The sequence below is a fragment of the Mytilus galloprovincialis genome, chromosome 8, assembly GCF_965363235.1.
Source record: "Mytilus galloprovincialis chromosome 8, xbMytGall1.hap1.1, whole genome shotgun sequence".
NCBI lineage: Eukaryota > Metazoa > Mollusca > Bivalvia > Mytilida > Mytilidae > Mytilus > Mytilus galloprovincialis.
Window position 1 is genome coordinate 37,273,155 of NC_134845.1, and position 14,802 is coordinate 37,287,956.

General features: G+C 30.4%; 1 protein-coding gene across 1 annotated transcript; it reads right to left on the reverse strand.

Annotated features, from left to right (window-relative positions):
* Positions 1-1,809: 1,809 nt before the first annotated feature.
* On the reverse strand, positions 1,810-14,779 carry LOC143041847 (autophagy-related protein 13-like). The gene is made up of 5 exons (XM_076213946.1): positions 14,358-14,779; positions 9,769-10,331; positions 4,858-5,025; positions 4,058-4,388; positions 1,810-2,732 (listed from the first exon to the last, which is right to left on the reverse strand). The coding sequence occupies exons 1-5, from the start codon at positions 14,508-14,510 to the stop codon at positions 2,523-2,525; spliced, it is 1,425 nt and encodes a 474-aa protein (XP_076070061.1). The 5' UTR covers positions 14,511-14,779; the 3' UTR covers positions 1,810-2,522.
* Positions 14,780-14,802: the final 23 nt, after the last annotated feature.

Below are 14,802 nucleotides of genomic sequence, written 5' to 3' on the forward strand. Positions count from 1 at the left end.
ATATTGATACTGTACTTGCAAATACTTAAATATAATGGGGAAGTTTGATTTTGTTCCTAGGTGATACAAACCATTCCTTTATTTGTACCTTGTTATCTTTGTAAGTTTTTTTTTTTTGTTTGTTTGTTTTGAACTTAATAAAAGTATTGTAATTAAATGAAAATATGCACAAATGTGGACACAAAAGCTTTCAGATGCAAACAAAATAGTAAATGCATCAAATTTGCCATGTTCGGTAAAGTAATCACACTTGGGCAGTTATCTTACAGCCGATTTCATTGAGTATGTAAATAAAGGTAATAACTTGTGTTAGCTTAAAGTCATTATTAGGTTATATTAGGTATACTACCCTCCTTTTGAAGCAGTCTTGTCCTACAGACAAATAAATTGGTTACCTGTCAGACTAGTATACTCTAAAAGGAGGGTAGTTAACCTAACCTAATAATGACTTCACAGTTCAGCTAGCAAGTAAGCTAACCAAACATATTATTTTAACCTACACACTTAACACTTAATGAAATCGGCTGTAATTATTATTCAATTCACTAATTATAACTTACAACAAAAATGTTCATGAACAAATAATGAAATTAAAAAGTTCAAACCAATACTAACATATGATGCAACATTGCCTATCTTACGTTCTGTCTGCTGATGAAAAATGATCACTTTAAAAATGTGTTTGTATGTTAACAAATATAACCAAGAAATGATTTTAACTGAAAATATTTTCCTTACAACTTATTCTTTGTAAAATACCAAACAAATCCACAACACCATGTCTAATTTGGCAGTGGCATAAACCTTTATTCTATTTTCATCAAAAAATTGTGTCAAAGCGAGAAAAGTTTGAGCTGAATGGCATTTGGATAATTTTGACTTTAGGCAGTTGGAGCTCAGACATTAACACATTTTTTTTAAAATTTACACGTAAGTCAAACTATATGTTATGATAAATATATTTGAACAATTTTAGATCTGTCAAAGTGAAAAAATGACAAACATATTGAGGTTAATGTTACATGTATGTATCATAATGAAACTGGATGTACAAAAATCAATGTTATAGAAATTGTGTGAGTTTTTTGCCAGTATTCCATAGGTATTAATTTCCATTGTTTTAGTTAATAATAATAACCATCCTTTGTATAAATGTATCTCAATGATTTGTCATGTTTGATATTCATGTTATCTGAAGTATAAAACAAAGTTACCAAAAACCTACAAAATGCACTAACTTGCTATTTGCATCTATGTTGCAAAGATGTTGTGTGATCAAAATCTAGAATAGTCTTGCACTAGTAGCCATCAGTGAGGTATGAAACTATGGATTCAAGATAAAGAGCAGCAAAAAAAGAGCTATTCCTTTACATGAAGTTTTGTTGGGTACTTGTATGTATTTTTTGTTGTATAAACTAATTATAAACATCACTTGTTTCCAAATAAATCAATATTTTTTCAATGAACAATGAGAATTGCCTTACATGAACAAAAGTGTTTTCATAAAATATAAGACATGATGCAGTTTAATAAATATTAAAAATATATCAATATTTATATAGAAAATAATTCTATAAATATGAAAACTGCCCTAATGTTTTCAACATTATTATTTACATGTGTATTTATCAGATATAAAAGTCTGTAGGTGATACACAGAGAGACTGTTAAAGTGATTACAAATACTTGTATACAGTTTATATGCTGCTATTTTTCAAGGTATCAGTTGTCAAATGCACAATTTTCATACTGAGTTTGGCTTAACATGCTAAAAATTAACAACAAAAAATTTTCTTCCATTGAAAATCCTTTTTTTTTGTGTGTGTAATTTGTAGAGTTTGTAAAAACTTAATATTTAAAATTAATAGAACTTCAATTAAATCAAAGTTAAATTTGAAAATAAACACAAATAATGAGAATTCATTATTATACTTAGGATACAAATTTTCATGGATCTTGTTAGTTTAGGTAAATTACAATTTAAAAAAAGGTTAGTTAAGTATAAATTTTTCTTTAAGCTTCATGACGATGTAAGCAAACAGAATATAGGAAAATAAAGGAATCTACACTTCTCTATGCATTCTTGTTAAAGCAAAACATCTTAAATATATCATTTATAAACACCAATCTTTAACACTTTTACAAAATAAAAATCATTAATGACAATAATGCACTGGGATCAACCCAAATCATGAATCTCAAATGTAAACAAACTACCAAACAGTTATCTTTTACAGTAGACACAAACATGACAAACTGATACAGCAAAAATCACAAACATTTATCTGGTCCAGCCATTCCCCAAACGTTTTTTGGTCATTTTAATTGCACCATTCATCAACAACAGAAAATGAAATTCCAAAACTTCTCCTATGAGTCATTCATTCCAGTGAAAATTCCACAACTACACTCATTGCGGTGAAGATTTGTCAATCTCTGCGTTTCGACAACTTCTGCATTCATACCAGTAAAGATTCCTCAACTTTTGCTTTCGTTCAAGTAAAGTTAAACAAATTCTCCATTCATTCCGGTGAAGATTCAACCACTTCTCCAATGAATGAGTCAAACTCATATACATTAGATTCAAACATGCTTAACTGGTCTGTAATTTGTTCTAATGTTTCACCAACTGTAGGTTCTTCTGTGAACATGTTCAGACTAGGAGCTAATGAAAAATCACGGTAGAACTTTCCAAGGTCTGTATTAGGATCTGCACCAGCAAATGGTGTTTTCTAAAAAAGATAATAATTATATTTTTATTAATCAATATGAATATAATCTAAAACAAATAAGAGACCATTAAACTGAAGTTTTTCATTATGTACATGTAGCCTAGGTATAGTATGTATAATACAGTTCTTTTCACTTTGTATCATGTTGATATGTATGTGGTGTTGGGGTTCAAAATTTTTAAACTAACATGTAAAAACTAAATTTCAGAATAAAAAAAAAGATTTTAAGAGCATTGAAAAGTAAATGAAAGAATGAATGATAAATGTTGTTTTCGAAAATAGATAATCAATAATTTTTTTTATTAAGGTTTAAAAAATATATATAAGGTACACTGAAACTGAGGTTATTTATAGGTACATTTATAGGTACAATAAATATGATATACAATCAAATATTTTTTTACTTGACATTAAACAGTCAGGGGTACTACTTGTACAAGTAATTTTTTGGTACTTTAAGAAGTAAAAAAAATATACACATATAAGAATATTATAATGTTTGAATAATCTCCCCTTGATTTTCTCAAAAATTCAATTGTATAAGTAAATTTTTCTTACAATCCCACACAAATTTTTAAGTTTTGAGATGTAAAATCATGCCTTTAATGTTTTTCCCCAGATTAGCTCATAATTTTTTATTAAAGTTCAATTTTTCATCTCATTAATGAGGGGGATAGGACCTTTATCAGGACTCCAGGATCAGGTGTTTTTAAGCTCAGGATTTCAGGATTTACCCTTTCGGGATCTTGGAATTCTTTTTTTTTGAATTTCAGGATGTCAGGATATAAATTTATTTAAATTCGGAACCTCAGGATTTTGTGTTTTTAAGCCCGGAATTTCGGGATCAGGACCCCTCCTAACTAAATAAAATTCACTTGTATAAGTATCCTACAAATTAACTTATATGTGTATAATTTTTTTTACTTCTTCAAGTAAATAAAAATTATTTGTATAAGTACTAGACTGTTATATATGTCAAGTTTGTGGTGTAAGGGTTCAAGTTTCATAACTTTAAAAAAAATTCTTAATCAGCATAGTGATAAATGACTAAATAGCATCGCAAAGTAAATGAAAGAATTTGAATGCATAACTTTTTTTGTATTTTGGTTTGTTGATAAAAAAATAAGTGGCTTTGAATTGCTTGCAGACAATTATCTAATTATAAAAGAGACCAATTGAGATGATGTTAAGTTATGTTTTGTAAGTTACTGACTATTTTGTTTTTTTGTGTATCTTGCCTATCAGTATGGCATCTTTAAGTTACCCGATCTACACCTTGGTAAGTTATTGGTGGAAGACAGAAGACAAATAAACAAGAAACCTACCAATTCCACCATTACAAAATCATCTGGAGGTAATTCTTGACTAATAGAACTATGATTTGACAACACACTCTCATGTAGTTTTTCCCCGTCACCACTAGCGTGGCTAGATGATTCTCTCCTGTCACTATCACATGAATCGTTCCGGGATTTTGATGATTTTGAAAGTTCTTTCACATTAAGTACAGTTTTGTCATCTATTTTTATATCATCCTGTATGAGGTTAAGAAATGGAATGTCTTCAATGTCTGATTTACTGTCCCGATGAATTTTGTTGTCAGCAAATGCTCCTATTTTCTGGTAGCTTGTAAAACTTGTCTGTTTTTCTGGATTGCTACAAATATATATATATATACATGATATAGAAAAAGGTATTCAAATTATGATTTCAATATTTTTTATGTCTGACTCTCAACATGCTAATATATCATGTACATACGTTTTTTGTAAATTCACATTGTGAAAAAAATATGTTTTTTAAAATTAAATTAAAATAAAATCCGAAGTGAAAATATGAAAAATTTTAGGGTAAATCTAGGTTTCAGCATAAAAAGGTGTGCAAAAATCAAAACTTTTGAAATTTTCATGCCTATCTTTTCATAATGCAGAAAAAATTAAGCCACTTGTGATGTTATTAATAATCTAGCTTGGTTGTAGATGAAAATAATTTTGATGATTTAATTTTTCCCCTGAGTTTTACAAAACCATCAGCTTCTGCAGGCATTTGTTATCTATGACATTACTTTTTTCTTATTAACTAACATGTAACAAACTGAATAGAACCCATTACATAGATATCTTACCTGTGTGCTTTTGAATCATGATGGTTACGCGGGGATGTGTTGTTTATCCCGATCGGCTGTGATCGTGGGATTTGACTGTTTTTTAGAATATTATCCCCTGGACTGTTTGTAAATGTGAAATCCTGTGTCTCATCAGACCCCTGACATAACTCATCTGCTACACTCTCACTGTAATGTAAAAAGAATATAAAATACGGATATTATGTTAAATTAGAATAACTTTACAATATTCTTATTACATGTACAATCTTTTTGTTGTTGGGATGTACAAGTACCGGCCCATGTCCACTCTATGATTTTTGTTATATATGTATTCTATTTGCATCCATCTGATGAGTTAAGCTTTTTCAACTGATTTTAATAGTTTGTTCTTATGCTGTACTGTTACACCACTGTCCCAGGTTAGGGGATAACATCTTTAATCCCTGCCACATTCTACATTTATGTGCCTGTCCAAAGTCAGGAGTATGTAATTCAGTGAATGACGTTTGTTGCTGTGTTACATATTTGTTTTTATGCCCCACCTACGATAGTAGAGGGGCATTATGTTTTCTAGTCTGTGCGTCCGTTCGTCCGTCTGTGTGTTCGTTCGCCCGTCTGTTTGTCTGTTTGTTCTTCCGTCCGTGCGTTTGTTCGTCTGTCCCGCTTCAGTTTAAAGTTTTTGGTCAAGGTAGTTTTTGATGAAGTTGATGTCCAATCCATTGAACATGGAAAATGATAGTGCAAGTGGGGCATCCGTGTACTTTGGACAAATTCTTGTTCATTTATTTTTTGGTACATTAAAATTAGGCAAACTGCACAAGTGAAGAGGCAGAGGCTTCGTAATATGATCAACAGATATCAGCTCTCTAAGTGACCGCATTTTAAATTATAAATGTTTTTAGTGAGAACTTTTGCACAAGTGAACAATAGGATAATGAACAACTGGATATAGGGGGAAGGAGGGGGGGTGTATTAAACCATCTGTGAGATATTTGTTTGAAAAATAATATTCATTAAAACATTAGAACTTTAAAAGACGTGTGTGCATGTAAAATATTTTGCAAGGTTGCAGCCAATTTTCCTTTTCATTTGCATTTCTTTGTCAATAGTTTATAATGCTAAAACAAAGTTGTTTAAATCTCTGATTTAAGCAGAGATATTTATGTCATGTACTTCAACATTTAAAATATTCAATATATAGATTATAGTTGCATAAAATACAGAAATTTAAAAGCTATTTTCTGAAAATTATGGTCACAGTGTAGAACTTACCAAACAGACCCAACAGATAGTTGGTCAACATTATGTGGCATTATTATTAAAGTCCAAAATATCAAATAAATTTCCAATAAATTAGAGATGGCTAATTTTTCAAATCAATAATCTTTTGCAAAAAATATTACATAACTGTCAACTTCAGGTCATAATTTATATTAGTGATTAATTGGGGATTTCCTGATTTTTTTGGTCACATGACAGCATATATGAACACATGATAAACATTGATAAAGGGAAGAAAATAAATAAATTACTAAAACTGAAAGCAAAAGAGGAAGTATAATCCAATTCGTTCAAACTATAACCTAATATCTGGGTCAACTCTTAAATTAGAATATTATAGTTTACAGAAAATATGGTAAACCCTAAAGTTTCAATAGCCATTTATACATGTACATGTATATACATGTATGCAAGATATATATGCATGTGTGTCATTGTTATCCTTTTCAGATGCATATCATCTGTCATAATAAATGCTGGTTACTTGAATTAAATAGAGCTCTTAAGTCTACAACGTCAGAAAATCCATCTGTTCTGACATGAGTTATCTAAATATGTTATTATTGGGGCAGCATTTCAGGGATTTCCTTTAAATCTATAAAAAGCTACATCAAAATATATTAATGCAGCTATATGCACAGTCAACGTTCTTATCTCTCAATTGCTGAATCAATCTATTTATTAATAGGAAATACATTGTACGTTGTACATGTACAAATAATAATGTGACATATTTCATCTTTCCTCCAATCAGATTGTATTATATTTTTATATGGTTTTCATGTAAATATATATGAAACCTAGGAAATCATTCAAATACATGTAGTACTATAATAATTTGCATATTTATATCTTTTAATGTTTCTTAAACATTTGTTAAAAGGACAAGAAACAATTGTTTCATATCTCCTAGCAAACAAAAAAATAGGCTAGTAAATCATTTGTAAATAGGGAGATAAAATAACAATAACAAGCTTTAGCAAAACTGCATATTTTTTTTAATTTTACATAGAAATGTTCCAGACTTTATTAAATGTTCTTCTATAATAAAAATGTAAATATATTGTCCTAGGGTAGGCATGAACATTAAGTGTAGGTTATGTAGCTATAGCTAGACAGAGACAAGAAACATGACTGAGTCTGACTTATATTTTTCTTTTGGTCCTAGTACATATGTAGTACACCATGTACCCATGCTGCATACATATGCAGTCTGTGCCAAACAAAATAGGGTTTATCTGACCGAAAAAGAAATTTTAACTTTCTACCATTTATCACTGTTTATCATGTTTATTCAACTAACAAATATTTATGTGTACATGTCATGCTGCCCATCAAGGGCCTTTGACTGGAATAATAAATATTCTCATTCTTCTTATTCTCTACTTATAAGTCCTATCTGACATTTTGTCGGACCACTGACATGACTGAGTTTGGGATCCGCTGCTATTGCACACATTCCCATGTACAATGATGTACATGTAAATAATAAACATAAAAGACCAAATAAGACACCTTCTGATATTAAACATTTGTTAAATACATGAAATATAAATGTTACTTTTTTATGTACATACAAAAAAACAAAAAATCTAACAATAATAAAGTTTTGGGTTTACCTCCATATCATCCCTTAATGTACATGTAGCTTTAATACTTACATCCTCATGATCATGTACATGTACAAGTGAATTTACTTAATACTCAAAGAATGTGTTTGGTTAAGTACTGTTTAAGCATGTAAAACAAAAATATTTTTGGTTAAGCACCATTCGAGTCAAAAACATTTCTATTGATATATTATCTACAGTGGCAGGGGAAAAAATCTTAGGGTAACCCCAGTTTTAAATTCAATTCTGTTTTAAATCTCATCATGTAACAGATAGAAATTATCAATGACAATAAAATCCTACAAAAAATTGCCACAATGGAAACCTCTAAAATTAACCCCACAAAAGGAAATCTTTCTACAGACATGACAGCATATGCATAAAAAATATTTTTTCTTCAAAAACTAATCTTTTTACCTTGGATAGCTACGTAATCTGCAAGTATACCCTATTTTCTGCCAGGAAACAAAAACATAGTACAAATGTATAAATACACTACAATGTATTCGTTATATATGATAAAAAAAACTTTTTTAAAAGGTCCCATATGCATATAATGTAGGTCACAACCAACATGTACAGTTGCACTCAGGCCTTGGACAAACGTTGGATGAAATAGAATAATTTATCAGTTTACTTTATTTTATAGTTTAGATTTTATACATGCATTATACATGTTATACATGTTACACATGCAATAACAGGTGACTTAAGAATGTGAAAAATAACGTAACTAAGGAATTTTAAATCTTGTTAAGCATGTTAAGGGTAGAAAGTTTCAGACTTAAACATGTTGAATATGAAACAATATTTTAGCATACATGTACATCTACATCAATGTACATCGACATGTATCCAACCCAACAGAACAAGGTTCCAATTTAATCAATGTTCAGTTTCTTGGTTACATGTATTAACCTCAGAAACATCCTGCTTTCTGTTATGGTGGGCCCTATTACTAGATCATATACAATACCATTTATCTTTAGTTGGTACTTATACATACATGTGCATTATCATCATGATCATGATTATATTTGAGCATTGTGGTGGCAAAAAATATATTTGATTAATAAGTCCATTTGTACCATACCCCTCTACAATTTGACAAGAAAAAAGGAAAGATATTTTATAACTTTTTTTGTATTCAGCATGTTCAATGAAATCTTGATGCCTCTGATACACCTTTGACAGACAGGCAGTTTTAATACATGTACATGTAAAAGAGGGACGAAAGATACCAAAGGGACAGTCAAACTCATAAATCTAAAACAAACTGACAACGCCATGGCTAAAAATGAAAAAAGACAAACAAACAACAGCACACACGACACAACATAGAAAACTTAAGAATAAACAACACGAACCCCACATTTCTTTAAGTTAACTGACAAATCAATCAGATCAACCAAGCCAAACAATGTAATGTGTAGTATCATTATGATCATTATATTTTACTAAAGGCTAACACTATAGGGAAGCTTCCTTAACTTTGTTAAACATAATTACCATGATTACTGTCATCATGGTCATGACTGGAAAAATTATCAAAGGTATATTTATAAGATTTTGAACTTGTACATTCATTTGACATTACATGTACATAAAATAATAATTTGGAAAGTTTTTAAGCTACATTTTGTATTTAAGGGATGTATCAATATAAATGTAATGGTTATTACTTGAATTACTGTAAAGGTTTACTTGTAATTTACAATGATTATGTAATTCTTTTAAAAAGCAGAGATCTAATTATAAGGGTGGTTACCAATAACGATTCTTATGAGTGGAGTGATACATGTATAAAACTGATGAGTCTGATGTACAATGTACCTAATGAATCCTGAAATCTATTATTTCTAATAATAATCCAAAATACATGTAACATATATGTACATGTACCACCACTAATTGTTACTTTAAGCTTGTACATGTAACATCTGGGTATTTACTTTTATTCTGCCATGTACATGATGCATCTGTGACAAATTTTGAAGATAACAAAAACCATTGAAAACTCTTTAAACTGTGTACTTACTTTCTTTTATATCCCAAGGAACAAGGTTTGGGGGTTGTTGGTCTCTTAGGACTAACATTGTCTTTTTTAAAATGGTCATCTTTTACTTCAAAAGGTATTTCTTTCATAGTTTTCTGGGGTGTGATTAACAGTTTTGTTCTATATGCTAAATTGATATTGATGGTTCCAACTGGTGTAGGGACAGATCCAACCTTTGCTGTCTTGTAATCATCTCCAAGCATGAAAAATTGAGGTTCTCCATTATAAATCTTGTAGCAGATCACAAAATCGTCAGCCCCTTGCTGTCTTGATAATTTGTAGGCCGGTGTCACACGTGATACACTTAACAAAGATTTGAGTGCAATACTCATCCTGTTGTACACAGCATATGAGACTTTGACATTTGGATCACAGCTATCGTGATTAAGACTGATGAACCATGTTTCTAGAATCATTGTATCTCCGTCAGCTGTCTTTAAAGATATTTCAACACATACACTTTGTCCCAGTAGAGTTTTCTGTCCAGCCAGTGTTTTCTTTGCCTCATTGTGAACTTCTGAGATGTCTTTTATTGCCAAATTGAACTGAAAAAAAATATTAAACAATTTTGTACTTTAAATAGTTCATGTATTGTATATTTACATACAACTGTTGTAGCATAAAGATATACATGCGATGTACTAAAAGGGCCTGGGAAAAAAAATACCATCAGTGTACATGGTGTATATCAGTGTTCCAGCTAGAAATCAAAAGGGGCAGGGTGCCAGTGGAGGGCAGGGCACTTTTAATATAGGAAAAGGCACTGCTCATTTCTTTTGTTTACGTTTCTGTGTGGATCACGAGTTTGCACTGCTCATTTCATTTGTTTACGATTCTGTGTGTATCACAACAGGGATGATTCCAGGTGTTTTCAAATGGGTCCCTTGAACATCAAATTGGGAATTTTTATTCTAATTGGGAATTTTTTAAGCATTAAATCTAAGACGAAATAACATTATTTTCCTGTAAAAACGGAAAATGTATATTATTAAGTTTAACCTGTACACTGATATTCATGTAAGTTGTAACATTTTGAATAATTCTGGATGGGCTACTGTTATTACATGAATATCATTGAACATGATGCACCAGTGTAGCATCTTAGCTATAGTTACCTAGGCCTATTACAAAAACATATATTTCAGCTAACATAAACTATAAAAAAAAATCATTCATCGGGTATTTTTTCAACAGCAGGTAAACTCTATACATTTACCTCGATTCAAATGGATTTCAAATTGAACTGGTCAATTGTGGAATTCAGAAAAGCAATTACAAAAGTTCATATACTTAATTGATAAGATATTTAAAGCATTGAACCAGTGTTCTTTAAAATTATTAGAAACATCTTCAAAACTTTTGAAATAGTGCCATAATCATGGTAATGATGACATCGTATTTCATGAATGGTCTGTCATCAACATTATTTTCAGAAAACACTCAAACTTTTGTCTTTTGAGGAAATAATTTCTTTTACAAAACAAGTTTTCATCATATTATATAACCTGCTCTGCTGGGCGATCTGCTTTTAAGAGATCGGCGCCCATTAAACTTTATCCATCAATGTTTATATCAAAATTTGAATTTTCTCTCTGCCGAGGTCTGCTTTGACACCCATTTTTATCAACCTGCTGGGTGATCTGCTTTTACAAGATCGAATACTCCTATAACATATTATATATATTTTAATCAATTGAATTCAGCTGATAAAATTGTTTGCCACATTTTGACATTATTAAATCGTTGTTAATAGAATGTGATTGTAAACAGCATTCTTATCTGGATTTTAAAACGTTGACAACAAACTATGAAAAATTATAATTGCCTTAATCGGTGACAAAAACTTTTCCGGAAATATTGATTTTTATTTTATTTTCCTGAATTGGGAATTCATTTTCATGTACATTTTTTGGGGGCCGCTGGACGATTTAAGGGCCGCTTAGCGGCCCTAAACTATATAGTGGAATCATCCCTGCACAAGTTAACATTCTTTTTTTTTTTACTATATATGTTGTCAATAAACATGATAAAGATGCATAAGTTGTTGTTTTGATTATTTATTCAATAAAATTTGCATTAGAAAAGTCATTCATACTACCTGTTCATAAAACATGGCAAAACACATTCATACATCACATCACTATCATGACTGTTAACCAAAAGAGGCAAAATAAACTTGCTATTCTTCCCCTCCCCCTCTCCTTCCAAAAAACAACATCAACTAAATATCTCATAGTTTAGCATACATGTAGTTGTATTTCAAAATTTTCAGCTAAAGTTTAGCCCTCAAAACTTTTATTCATTGTTTACAAGTGTCTTGGAATTATTTAATATAGCTTCATCTGTTCATTTCTCATAATAGTTTACTTTAACACTACCATTTATGTAGAAATTTAAGTACAAATATATTTCTTACTTTAGATATATAAAAAAGGATTACTAAAAGTATGATTATCAAAAATAAATTGCAATATATTTTTTTTTGTTCAAAGACAGTTACAAATGGTATTATCCATGTTATCCTTAAGGTAATGTACACATGTACACATGCCACAATAAAATCAGTTACAGAAATGTGTCATAAATTTGCAATGAAGACATCCAGTGAATGATATAAATAGGCAGTGTCTGCGCGTACCCGCATGTGGATACAAATAGTCAAATTGCCTTTTTGGCTGCATGTACCCACATCCGGTTTTATAATAAAATGCCGTCGGATCGGGAATGAAACGTGAAATATATACGGAATTTGTTGCAATTAGTGAATAAATTGAGTAAAACTACTCAGAATTTTTATAAATATACACACATATATATAGGCAAGTGAACAGTTTTTTCTCAGTTAGTAAATATTCTTAAAATGGAAGAGAGTGATATTATAACTGTGGGGAAGACATTTCAGACTTATAATGAATTAGAAAGATTTGTACAGAACTATCAGGCGTTAAATTTCATACAATTGATGAAAACGTAAACCTCCAGCGCATTAAAAAATATTTTACCACTGAAGCTTGGAAACAACTAAAAGTTAAGATCACGGAAAAAAGGGAAACATGCGACTGGATATATATAAAGTGTAAAAAAACCTACACGATCAGGACTCGTTGGCATGTGATTGCTGTTTAGACTGGCAACATTTGAAATGTGCAGGGTTGAAATCTGTGCCAAAACAATCATATTGGATATGTAAAATTTGTTCGAAATCTTAACTAGTCAGTTACATGAATCTTTTATAATTGGTTTAAATTGATTTATTACTTGCTACTTTATTTTTTATAAACTCAAGCTTTAATTTTAGTAGTTTTATATATTTTAAAATTTCAGTTTCGGTTTTACATTTTATTAAAAGATTATATTAAAATATCATATGGGTATATTTTTAAATTATTAAAATGTCATGAATGTTATTCTTTAAATTTTCATTTAAATTTTATAATAGTATTAATTTCTATCATGTTTTTCTTTTACAGGGACTGTACAGTTTCATTTTACATCATTGTGCATTTAATTTTGCAATGTTTATTATGTATCATTATTTAATAAATAAAATTTGAAAATATTATTTTTCATACTCTTCACTCTTTCTACACGAAATCCCCATATTATCGATAATTTCCGTATATATTTCACGTTTCATTCTCGATCCGATGGCATTTTAATAGAAAACCGGATGTGGGTATGTGCAGCCTAGAATGGCAATTTGACTATTCGTACCCACATGCAGGTACGCGCAGACACTGCCATATAAATAAGGTGGAAATAGATCTATAGACTTTTTTTTTTTTTTTTTATCTCTGTTCTTATTTGAAAACAACACAGAGTGTAAATTTTATAGTCAATGTGCAGCACCCTTCAATTTCCTTCTCTCTAGTACCCTCACTCTACATATTCAGGTCCAATCATGCCTTGAAAGATTTTCAGTTGCACAGGTTTGTCTGTTCAGGAACATTTTTAAGGTGAAAACAAGGCCATAAATGAATAATTACAAAACCCTGGTTAAGTAGCTCCAATTGAGGGTTTAAGTTCACTTGAAAAATAAAAGCAAGGCTGCTAAAATAATATGGGGACGAAGTCCCCAATAACAGTAGAAAATTCAATAAAAAAAAAATTCGGGAAAATTTCCCGAATTTTTCATTGTACTAATGAACTCAAAATCGTTCAAATTTTTTTTGTCGTGTTTTGAAATCCCAGACCTGCGCAGAAATGTACAATGTACTTCCTTTTTCCGGTCTCGTTTGTATGAAACTTTGAGTAAAATATATATTTATCAGTCTAGTATAAAATAGGAAGGAACGTGCAATACCAATTTCATTTTTAATAATTCCTCGATATGAAAAAACGTTACCTGATGATAGCATTTCTTTGTTTACATTGCACATGACGTCATAATTTAAATAAGGTCACAACTAAAATCCCTAACAACAGAACCAAAATCGGAAACGTTACGGTATTTCCGTTTCTTTTTTTTAACAAATATTTAAGTTACAAAAAAATAATTCATACAGACTTCGTCCCCATTTACAGGTAATGCCTGCCTCATATTAATTTATCTCTGTATCCTAATTTCTTACCCAATCTGCTCCTGTGGCACTAAGCTTAGATTTAGTTGATATTTTTTCTCCAAGTCTTGACTGAACTATGATCTGCAAGCTCTTGTAGATGAGAAACTTTGTAAATTTTTCCAAGTCTTTCCTATCTTGATTACTTAACTTTGACCCTGACATAATGATGATTGGTGTAACAATACCATAAATGACTGTCACTGTCAACAGTTGAATTTGATGAAACCAAAGTATGTCAAACCTTAATTCGACTATTCCCGTCGGTTTAAATCAATGACAATATGTCATTTAAACCCTTTATGACCAAGCCACTAATTTGCAACAACTATATGTCGAATTAAATTTGCAACTTAAGCATATTCGCTTATAATCTAAGCTTTGTTTCCACATTTTCGCTTTGTCAAGTGCCATGTTTACACGTTGAAATTTGAAAGGTCAAGGGCAAAGTTCTTCG